Genomic DNA, 12,489 nt, shown 5'->3' with positions numbered 1-12,489 from the left:
CACAAAAAATTGAAGAATTCAATTTTTTGGATATTTGGTGGAGGGGCTTCATCCCCTCCAGCCCACTCCCTGTTGCCGCCCCTGGCACAATTTTTTTTTTTTTTAAATTTGAGACATTTTTAAGGACTGATAGTATGGACAAGAGCAGGACAGAATATGAAGAATATCTGATTTTATGTCCGATCTTAAGGACCAACCCAACTTTACTACTTTAAATGAAAGATGAAATGATTAATTTGAAATCTCTTGAACTAATATAAATGATTTACAAATCAATTTTCGAAAGAGGCTTGTCAAAGGATTTCAAGGAAGGGTTGAATACTTATACAATCAAATTAAAAGACATGAGTTCATGAGGGAATCCCTTTTATGAGCTCCATTACAAACCATAGAACGTGGTTACACAGATAAATATCACATAATTAAGAGCAATTTGCTGTTTATTTTGAATAAATAAGAGACACCTTCCTAAAATGCATCCACCTAATTACTCTCTTTATTTCTTATAACTAGCTGTGTAATTACTTCAATGATTGATGAACTCTGACAAGGATTAGACAAGGGCCTTCATTTAAGATGTTCTTAAATAAGTTACGAGTATATATTTGAATATATGAAGAAGTCGTTGAAACACTTTGAGGATTTGACGTCAACTGATGATTACTCAATGGATTCTTTTTTAATTTGGTATATTTTGTGTATAAAAAAAAAAGAAAAGAAGAAGAAGAGAGATATTCATTAGTACGCATATGTACTGTAGGGTTTTGCTCCTTTTCGCGGGCGTCAGGATTCTCTCTACTTCCCCTTTGGGTGGAGATTTACAGAAGATGTTTTTGGAGGTCACATTGCAGCAACATCATCAGACGAAATGCACGCCCTTATTATTTGAGGCAACGATTAAATGTTGTATTTTTTTATTTAGAAAAAGCACTGTTAAGCCAGCATCAGTTGACGAACGAAAAAAATAATAGTATAAATAGTCTGTTGAGTCAAGTATTAATTGTCGAGTTACGAGTCTTTCTTTACAGAGTAAGGAAGAAAATCAAATACAACATCACAATGGCTTTAAAGTGCATGGTAGGTTCTTCATACTCAAAGCCTCTCTTTTGATCATCTTTATCATAATGTTCTTACCTTCTTCCTAGGTTTTAGCAACTTTGATAGCTGCCGTCTATGGCGCTACCCCTGCCCCTTATGGATATACACCCGCTCCTGTCTATGGATACTCTCCATCCCCAGCTCCATATCATGAGCCATCTCCTTACCACGAGCCTGCTCCTTATTCACCATACCACGAGCCTGCTCCTTATGCTCCTCCTCACCACGAGCCTGCTCCTTATGCACCTCCTCACCACGAACCTGCTCCTTATGCACCTCCTCACCACGAACCTGCTCCTTATGCACCTCCTCACCATCCATCCCCTGCTCCTTATGCCCCTCCCCACCACAATCAACCCGAACACTATGCTCCTCCAAAGTGCTCCAAAGGTAACCCCAACACTTATTGCGTTGAGGATTCTGAGTACCCTACCTATGAAATTGAGCACGCCTTGGAATACCACTACGATGCCGTCCAACAAATCTACAAGGATGTTCTTGCCAACACTGAGAACTCTGTAGATCGTCTCAAGAGCCTTGTTGAGGAAACCTACTTGTGCCCCTCTGAAACCAAGTACATTCAACCTCTTAGAGCTGTTAATGCCAACGGTAAATGGAGAATCATTGTCAACAATGTCAAGGCTCACTACGAAACCCTTACCCAAACCACCCGTGTTGAACACTGCTCCACCCCTGGATCCCACTGTCCTCTTGTACCCGAATGCTACGAAACCAAATGCGTTCAAAAGTCCATCTACCACCGCTTTTTGACCTACGATCCTTATGATCAATACCTTCCCTTCGCCATCGAAAGCTTCAAGCTCCCAGCCTCTTGTGCTTGTTACAATGGAGCCTTCGCTGAATCCCACTAAGTAACCCAAACAATAAATCTTTTCACCTGGAGGACGTCGCCAATTCTTTAAGAGACAGAATAAAGAAAGGATAAGTAAATGCAATGTGTGTAAGAACATGGATGAACAAGTTCCCAGAAATCGTTTTCTCTTCTCTCAGTTCCTAATACCAAATAGTAGTACTTCCATCCACGTTTATTCAAGCAGTTCCATTATCAACGAGTCCTTCCCTCTCCAAATTCTTTCCACTCTGCATTATCACCAATCCAAGTTCCTCACTTAATGTAAATTGACGAGGACCTCCAACGTCAAAGAATTAAATTATTTATTTATTCCAACCATTCCATAAAGAACCATCAAAATTTCTTCTTAACTTTGTAAAGAAAAGCTCTCAGCTTATAACTCGTACCACAAAAATGGCAAAATATATCATATATTTATTGAGTAATTTATTTGAACTTTAATTGAATCGGGATACTTTTGACTGACGACTATTATTAGGCAATATGTAGAATCAAATTTAATTAGAGATGTAATTTATTAATTACTTGATTAGAGAAATATTTTCAAAAATATTATATTATTTTACTAAAAAAGGGAACAATTATTCAATGTTGTATTATGTATTGCTCAGCATGAACTATGACCTTTTGCCCTGCCAATGCTTTTTACCTTCCTCACGACTTTGGCCTTTTACGTTCTTTTTCTTAAGAGTTCCAATATTAAATTTCCTTCTCTAACTAACAACTCATGTGATGTGAATATATAATGATGTGTGATGGTGATGCTCAAGGATAGTGAGAAAAATTATGAGGGGGGGAGGAGGGTTATCTAATAGGTTCATAGAGTTCATCAAGTTGACAGCCCATGCTTTACTTTGGAATATAGTTAAGAATACTATTCGTTGTTTCCTTGTGTGATGGAAAAAATTAATTGTTTTATAAAGTGGAGAAAAGGATATTTGGTCTACTACGTTGAGGTTAATGACATCCTCTCTGTGGATTATGTATTATGTGATATATGTAAGAACTAGTGCTGGTTTCGAATATACTAAGGCGGAATCGACTAATCATTACTCGAAACGTTGGAGTACTCATTTGTCTCATTTCTAGTATCACTCAATAAAAAATCCACAAACGCTTCAATTCTTATATAAAAAAAAAGAAAAGTGTTGATTTATTTAAAAGGAGACTAATGTGTAAAAATTATCAAAAACTTTAACTCATCTCTATTTTAATGGATTTGGACTCGAGTCAATCTCAAAACTATATCATATAGCTGTATTAAAGTCAGCGTTTGCCGAGTCCAAGTTCTTACAAAATGATTTCAGTACTACAGCTCATCCATATGGACTCGGAGTATGAAGACTTGAACTCGAATTTTGTGGATTTAGAACCTGATGGCAGAGCTTATTGGAGTCCAGATTTTCAGTGTCCGAGTCCTTATGGTTCTGCAACGAGTCAAAGTTAATACAAAAGTACTCAAGAGCTACAGTTCTGCCATATGGACTAGGAGTATGAGGACTTGGGCTTGACTCGGAATCGGAAAAGGTGGACTCAAATAAATCCCAAGTGTATTCCATAGATCAGTGGTTCTCAATCTCTCTAGGTGGTACGTGGAGAAGTGACTAGGGCTTATCAAGTATTTTTTTGATGATCCTTAAATTGTTCGGATGGTGTTGCACCGATTAAGTATAAGTATTAGTTGACATTTTTGTAAGGAAAAAATTAAGTTTAGAAATTAGTGGCCTCGGCGACAATTTAAGGATTTAAAAAAATGTGCCGATTTGATCTTAATACCCTGTATATCTACAGCCCAATATTTGTTAAACATATTCCGGGCAATTATCGCCTATTTATTTAAACTCCTGATATGAGTTGAGATATCCAAGATTGTTGTCTACGGTCTAGAACCTTCATTTGATTTATTAGACTTAATTTGGACCTGATCCTATGGTTTCTTTCAAATCAAATCTATCAACTTCTAATACAGTCATTATGACGATGCATCTTTTACTAGTTTAATAACCATTTTAGGCATCTCCCAAGGATGAATGAGAAATTGACAATAATAATCAATTAGTCAGAGAATACAAAAGTAATCCAGGCTTCATTTTGAGACAAATAATTCTAGCTTGTTTTTGACAAACCACGTATGCAGTATATACCAAATTCAATCAAAATCTTTGGAGATGGTTGAAATAAACAAATGATTGAAGTTCTTAGAAATTGATTGCTCCATAAAAATATATTCACCATGAATATTATATCAAATTAATGTTCTTCACATAAAAAATTGAAATATATCTTATAACAAAACAATTAGGTAGTTGGTGAACATAATAGTCTATAATAATATGTTAATTTATTAAAAAAATAAATAAATAAGGGACTTGAATGAAGATGGCTTCACACACATTGTCAATGATCCTACTTCCGCTATCGATGATAAAACATTGCGTAAAACCACGAGTTTTTATAATCCCCGATGTTCTGGGATTCAATATTTCCTTCTATGTACCACCACGATCCAATCGCTTAACGGTTCCTCCTTGTTTTTGGTTCATTTATTCTTAGTGCAATGCTATTAATCTCATTTGTATATACTATGCCTAGTGTACATATACATGAATTAAGTGATATACCTACCTATCTCTAGATATCGTAAAGGTTAATGCCATCTTCTTGATTAAATATTTACCTAGCAAGAATAATTTAATAATTAATAAAATTTATTAAATGGATTCATGGATTTAATAGGAAGAATGAGTATACAAATGGTTAAATTTTTAAATTAGTTTTAAAAAGATGTGACATATTAGTGGAGAGACGTGTCTGAGACATAATTTTTATAAGATCAAAATTCAAACCATGGACCGAAATTAAAATTGTAGACTGAAACTTCCTTTTCTAAATTTTTTTTCCCTCAAATTTATTTTCTAAGTTAGAACAAGTAGATAAAATTATAGCGATCTCAAACTTGTCTGGGATTTACAGACCGAAAATCAACACAAATATATACAGGGTGAGGACACGAATATAAAAAAAAACTAAAAATTGATTAAAATGTTGTTTTTATTCCTTATCATTCGCAGATCCTCATGTACAAGGTTATAACTTAAGTCCGATAACAAACTTATTATAATATGGATATTGTGGTCTATATGAAAATAAAGTGTATATGGTACTTCTGTTAAGTTTTAGAAACCTATTGGTAAAAGAAACAATTGGAGAAGTTGTGTTTGCATGTGGAAAATGTTTAATGAAGAATGGAAGTTTATCATTAATTTATACGAGAAAGGGAAGTCAAATTCTGTCATCTTAAAATCCCTTAAATATTTGGATATAAAACGTGTTTTTGTTTGGAGAACAATTAAACGTCATAAACCAATAGGGGAAGGTGTGATGGACCAAAGTCGAAAAAGACTTGCAAAGTGATCAAAGCCATCTGGGAGTTAATTCGAAGAAATCCTGTACGGCATCAAAGGGAACTGGAGAAAATATATGATATTTTTGAGCCCAGGGTATCTCAAATTAAGATGTCTGTGTATCGTTTGTAGAAGTGCCATATATTAACTACAAATACAAGACGAAATATAATTGAAAAGACAAGATCCTTCATAAATGAATTAGAAATGGCACGCTCCCACATCTCCTTTTCAGTTGTGATAAATATTTTACTATCTAAACCACATTACTCTCTAAAATGACCGTGCGATTGTATAAGAAATCGCTTCAATCCCTTCAACAGTAAGGATCCGCTATCAGCGTCAGAAGCCCACATGAATTACGTTTTAGGATGTTGTATATGATGATGCAAAGTCTCAACTTTTTTTTATTTAACAAGGGATCAAACTCAATGAAGAGACTTGCCAGAAGCTAATATTGGTACCGACATTGTTTCCTTGGATCAAGAGGTATTTCAAAGTAAAAAATATACCTTTATTAAAAATGGAGCGCGATCACATAACTCAAAATCTATCCAGGGTTGGTGTGAAAAAAATTTGACCGGATTTCTTAATGTAAAATACTGGCCTGCTTCAAACCCTGATATAAATCCCTTGGATTTTTCAATGTGGTCATTAAATGAAGAAAACGGATGTTGTTTGGACCATCCAAGTTTTGACTCCCTGAAGGATGCATTGTTGAAGAAATGTAATGATATTTCTACTAAATACTGTTCGTTCCTGTGGAAACGCTGTTCTGAGAAGATTGAGATAGATTATTGCTGCAAAAGCTGGCCAAATTAAGTAAAAGTATTTATGATAATTAGTCGCACTTAAAAGATAATAAATTAAAATCATAAAATTGAATAAATCTATTAAGAATAACTCAATGGTTTCATCTTTATTTCAATGGCGTTACTCTCCATATATGGTCTGCATATTTAGGCAACATTATATCCAAAATGTTAATACGTATCCATCAATTACAGCACTTAATAATAATATTTAAAAAAATATATATATTTTTTATATTAATAAAATGCTTTCTCCTTCATAAGACAAATATGAAATCCTTATCGTTGGCATCAAGACATGAGTCACAATGTATTTCAAGGTTTAGGTATATAATGTTATTAAAATAAAAATCATGTAGAAACGATAAGAGAAACGTATTTATGAATAAGTGTATATACAATATTCCACATTAATTTTTACATGAGAAGGTCATGAATAACGTTGTGTAGTAAAGGCAGAAGGGTTGGGGTGTTCAAAGGAGCTTTTCCATTACGTTTTAAATATATAAGAGAATAATACCTTTTGGGTCCTAGGTGTCATCGAGGTCAGAGCTAAGAATGGTGCAATTAATAGCAACTGACAGCTTTCTCTTTCTATTAAAGTTTCAGACGAATATATCCTAGGACAGGGTGCGACCTCTATTTAACAACCAGCACGATTTATTTTTTAAATAAATTTTCTTCTAAACTAATCATCTAATTTTAAAAATAAAACAAGGCCAAATGGAAGCTGAAAAAAAAAAATCTCCAATATAATCACCTTTGTCGTCAATAAACGACTCGACCTTGGAAACAGGAGCAGGTCTTGATAAAAGTCTCCTTTGGAGATTACAAAGTTTCTTCCAGATCCTGGACATCAGCACGGATGCTGTGCTGAAAGAGGATCTGTTATCTGTACCCCACACAAAAGAAGTATATGAGTTTGGAGGTTAAACAATAGGTCCAATAAAGTATTAAAAAAAACTAAAACTCTTGGCAGCCTGACCTCATCTTGTGATGCCTTGCTGTTGATTCATAATCCCCTCAAACTCTTCCAGTTCATTTTTGACTCAAGAAAAAAGACTTTTACAAGAAGTTACAATCTCAAAATTGTCTTGTCCGGCGTGGATTGCAACAAGGAAACTCTGTCTGTTCTACAAGTGTGTAATAATTAAATCGTTAAGTGATATCATTTTTTTAACTGACGCCAAAAAATCCTGGCTATCCGCCAAAAAAACAACAACATCTTCTCTGTGCATGTTGCAGGGGCTCAAAGTTCGTTGTTAAACAACTGTAAGCTGTGAATGGTCATAGCATGGAAATAAATTTTGAATCTGTTAATATTAAAAAATCAAGTTCATCCGGATATGAAGGAACATCAGAAGTTTAATTTCAACTAATATGGTATCATTTGAAAGACATATTTATGTTCTTTTTTTAAAAAAATAAAGTCTGAATTTTCATATTAGGTAAATTTTCCGGTTTTTTTTTAACACACTGTACTTTAATATTATTTGTAAAGATTTAACCAGGAAACTTTCTTTCTCGGAACTAAAATGGCTATTAATTTTAAATTTATCAAGGTCATCATATTTTGATTCCTAAATTAAAGGCAACACGTATCCCGATTAGTGACAGTTTAAAGCGTATTAACTTTTTAGTGACGTCAGTAATGAAAAAATATTTTGTTTTTTATTCGTCTTGTAATCGTCATGGGCAAAAAAAAAATTTACTATGATGCTATATATAGCATGATTTCGTGAGAAAAAAATCTAAAAATGCATAAAACATGCATCTGATATGCAGTTATCTAACTATTTCTTGTTCTCCGATCTTTAAACTAATATAAAATAGGCGTTAGCCTTCGTTTTATCATACATTTTATGTGTTCCATACACCCAAAAATTCCTTTATTCTTGGGATGTTTGAAATTATATTGTATTTAATACTATATATGTTTATTTTCTTACAGTTCTATAAAATGCATATTGTACTTGTTACTTTGATTTTTATGATGTATAACATTTATTTTATTTTTTATAGAGTTGGGAATACTACGAGCATTACTATCCTAATGCAACTCAAAACTATGGATTGTCTGGGTGAGTGTCGTTTTTTTAACAAGTAACTTTTTTTTAGCATTACCCCAAAAGAACTTGTAGTAAAATTAATTTACCACAAATTAACGGAATGTTATTTATTTCATTTAAAGCTTTGGAAATAAAAGTTCTTAGTTATGGCATAGAAATAGCATCTAGTCCTATTACCCCCAAAATCTTCTAAATTACCCAATTTGCGGTAATTTACCCATGTTTACTGTTATAAGGAATACCTAGATATGTAAGTGGTGTTTACAAGTTGCGATTTCTATCATGTTGTTATTTTGTATGAACACTTCCTATTAAAAGAATACTATAGCTAATAGTATCATCAAAAGATGTATTTTTTTTTTCAACATTCTTTATTTGGTTTATATATTATGTAGAACATACAATTGCGTAAAAAATTGCATAAATAAACATTATAGTTTATACTTAATGCTCCGGGGTAGAATTTCAACTAAATATCAATTTTTGAAAAAACAACAGTAAACATGCAAATTAAAAATTATGATAAATATTTGTTAAAATTTTTTAAAACCTTTTTTAAAATACTTCGATGATTCCGTGAAGTTGATGGAAGGTACCGGATTTCTTCCCATGCAAAATTCCATGACTCACATCCTGATTCAGGAATTTTCATTGTGAGAGAGACATAGCAGGCCGAAGCTGCCAAGATGATACCTCTCAACTCAGTCTCCGGAATAGTCTGATAGTTAGTTAGTCGGTTGGTGATGAGGGCTTTACAATTAAAAATTGAAAAGTCCAGAGCCATTGTTACTTCAGAAGTTCCACCCTTCTTCTTTGAAATTCCAAAAATAACAAGGACCTTTAACATATTTTTTTTCCCCATTCGTCAACCCTTTAGATTTTAGATGTATTAAATGCTTGAACTTTTCTTAGATTAGGGTTAAATTAGATTCAATCTCAGGTTAAATTAATACTTTATCGATATATACAGGGTCGAGCAAAAGTATCCGGAAATATTTTCAAATAAGTTTAAATAATAGTAGATGGCATTTGAAGACAAAATTTATTACACATGTAAAAATTGACGTTATTTTGGACATTTTAATATTTTTTTTCTTCAAAATAATTATAAAATATATTTTGTTCCTAATTTATTAAGCTCAATTTATTGTGTTTACAAAAGAAAAAAAGGCTTAAATTTGAAGTATATGGGCAATGGTCAAGCAAATACTTTGTATTTGCTTTAAAAATGTCAATTTTCAAAAAGCCTTTACGCTCCCTTTAATTTTTTTTTCAAAACTATTCATACTTTCCTTAAATGTTTTTTTGTACAATTAAACAATTGTACAATGATCAAAGTGTTTTTTTTTTTCTCATATGAATTTTTTTTTCATACACCTCTGGGCTAAGATAGAACTTCATTTATTGTACAAAGAATCAAAATTAAGGATTATTTATGATATTTATTTTGATCCGTACATCTGCATAGAAGCACTGATCTAATCATCAGCTTCCATACTATGTATATACAAAATGTGTATTGTGCAAACATACACATATATATCATATCCCATATACCACACAAAATGAACCTACAACATAATATTTTCAAGAAGTTGAGCCTTGAAACCAAAGTCAAGTTGACAGAAACAGTAGGAGGGAAGAATGGTTTCGTTCATCATCTATGTAGATTCTAGTAGGGACAAGTCAAATAAATAAATTACTTCATAAGGAGATACTCTTCATTATTTTTGTGAGATAACTCATTTCCTTATACTTATAAAGTGTTACTGGGAAACTGCACTCAGGAACTTCATGATGAATGATTGCAAATTATAAATTTCCTTTTTATTATTTATGAAAAATATCATTTTTTAAATTCAATCCGTTCGACCGGGGGTAATGTGGGATTTCTAAAAACCACAACCAAATCATCCAATACATCCAAGGATCCCCTCTAATATCAAAAAATAGTTCAAAGTTATCGAGTTGAGCAGGGTACTTGGGGTAACCCTGGATTCTTAAAAGCCATCACCAAAGCATCATATATATCCAAGGAACTCCTACCAAAAATAGTTTCAACCCCTCGAGCCTCATGTGGTTTTTAGCAATCCCACACTACCCTCCGGGCTAATATGAGGGCGTAGGGTATTCAACCATATTTTATGAGCCCCTAAGCTATTTATTCCCCCCCTCCTTACCAATCCTCTCGATCCATTTCTTAGAACATGGAACTGAATTAAAAAAATTGTAAGGAAATTGTATTGCAATAATATTACTTACACTTGAAGGTACTCCCTTGGGTATGGAACACACAAATAAGTTTTGATATTTGTAATACGTAATATTAAGCGAATTTTTTATTTGTTATTATTCGTCAAGACGTTTGTATTAAATAAAGTCATAAAAAAATGTTCAAATAAAAAGTACAACATAAAAGCCATCTCAACAATATAAAAAGATCCTCTCATTTTGCTTTGCCTTAATTGGGCTCAAAGTAAAAGGGGCCATACATATAACACCCGCTTAAAAAGTTTGAAAATTTAAACCCCTACCCTATTGATAAATGAGACGTCCAATACCAACTGTTACCCTTTCTTCTCTTTCTGTTTACCTTAAAAAAAAAAAAAAAAAAAAAACTTTAAAATTTAAAAAAATGCTGAAACAATTTAATGTCTATTCTATTTTGTCAATTTGGTAGATTCTCTGGACGTTAAATAAGATATTTCTCACTTAAAAATTGACATTAAATTGATAAATACTATTATTATTTTTTATAAGCGTAAGATTTAATAAATTTAAATAGTGAATAAGTTTTGCACCACCTTGCATGATGTTTTTTACTTTAGTCTGAATGAAGTCAAATGAACTCGAACATGCTAGAAATAGTTGAAATATTTATTCAATATATATACAAAATATTATTTGTAAACATGAACTCCATTGGCCGCAATGCCACTCTCCAAACGGGGTCGGAAGGCCTTGTATACATGTGAAATGTCCCTACAACTCATTTTCTTCTACTCCTTATTCAAAGAAGACTTTAGGTTTGCAATATTGGTGTGAAGGACTCAGCAGGCTTTGGACTCTACTTGTGACAAGAGCGGGATCCGGGGTGGGTAGAAATTAAATATGATTTATTTAAGAAGGGTCCTACAACGCTTCAGTCATAATTGATGAATAGGTGACTTCTGTTTGCTAATTTGGACTCAAAAGAGTGTTTGACTGCTTCGGGGTTAACTTGACTACCTTACTGCTTTGTTTCCATCTTTGTACAGAACTGATATACATATATTTGTTTGCAATATCTCGCTACTTTATGATTGCAAATCTTTACAGCTCTAAAAAAATATAGTTAAAGAGATGGTGCAAGATTTATTCACTACCTGTTGTAGTTATGATCACAAATAGGCTCAGTTTAGGTCCTGCAATTTATCCATAAAAATAGGTGCCCGCGCGAAAATATAAAATAATAAACAAGATTCGGAATATTTCCATTAAAAAGTTCAAAATTAAATTAGAATTTGGAAAAAAATATAGAAAAGGGCCTCATCCATTTATCTTTGCTTTAGGCTCTGCTCACGATAAAGCCGGCCTTGGTAGAAGGTAAGGTCATCCTTCTTTAAAAATATATATAAAACCATGAAATTAATTCATTTATTTTTGATTTAACTCAGCACTAGTGTTGTGTCAGTTCAGTCTAGTCTAGGATTACTCCTTAAATTCAAATTAATAAATAAGGAAGACACCCTTGAACAAGATATCGATTTTTCCTTATTTTAAGGACTAAAAAGTCGAAATGGACTAGACTGCACTGTACTGAACTGGACCGGAGTCCATTGAAAGGACCGACACAAAATTACCCCTACTTATTTAACCCATCGTAAAGCTTTGTTGCCTAAATATAATAATTTGTATAATATATAGAGGAATCCTTTTTTTAAGACACTTAACAAACATTCAAACATCCTAGGGCAGGCAATTGTCATCCTTTTATGTATCTAAAGTGGAGAATGAGGCGTTTGATTAAAAAACATATCGTCATCTAATAATCAAACGAATGATTAAGGAGATTCATAAATCATATTCAACTCTATTTAAAGTTAGTTTTTTTGCTCTTAATATATATATATATGGCATACAAGGAAATCAAAAGTCAATTTGTGGCTTCATTCAATTCGACCTTCAACCCCATATATCTGTGCATGTATAATAAATATATGTATACATTATGGGTACAGAATATAGGAAAC

At 32.8% G+C, this 12,489-nt stretch overlaps 2 protein-coding genes across 4 annotated transcripts in view; both read left to right on the top strand.

Moving 5' to 3' along the window:
* The window catches only part of LOC121120322 (uncharacterized), a 67,869-nt gene that overhangs the window by 45,516 nt on the left and 9,864 nt on the right, over nucleotides 1-12,489 (top strand). The window contains exons 6-7 of one of the 3 annotated variants that reach the window (XR_005865011.2): nucleotides 8,211-8,269; nucleotides 11,274-11,351. Coding sequence is in view for 1 of the 3 variants with exons in the window: in XM_040715173.2 (XP_040571107.1) it covers nucleotides 8,211-8,242 (32 nt within the window). In the remaining 2 variants the exon portion in view is untranslated. The remainder of the gene's footprint in view (nucleotides 1-8,210; nucleotides 8,270-11,273; nucleotides 11,352-12,489) is intronic. The other 2 variants (XR_005865010.2, XM_040715173.2) reach the window with 2 other exon arrangements.
* LOC121120323 (neurotrophin 1) lies at nucleotides 948-2,397 on the top strand. Its single transcript, XM_040715174.2, has 2 exons — nucleotides 948-1,077; nucleotides 1,146-2,397. Exons 1-2 carry the CDS (start codon nucleotides 1,060-1,062, stop codon nucleotides 1,968-1,970), a joined length of 843 nt encoding a protein of 280 aa, XP_040571108.1. The 5' UTR covers nucleotides 948-1,059; the 3' UTR covers nucleotides 1,971-2,397.

The sequence above is a fragment of the Lepeophtheirus salmonis genome, chromosome 6, assembly GCF_016086655.4.
Source record: "Lepeophtheirus salmonis chromosome 6, UVic_Lsal_1.4, whole genome shotgun sequence".
NCBI classification, from domain to species: domain Eukaryota; kingdom Metazoa; phylum Arthropoda; class Copepoda; order Siphonostomatoida; family Caligidae; genus Lepeophtheirus; species Lepeophtheirus salmonis.
This window is presented reverse-complemented; position numbering and strand designations above follow the sequence as displayed.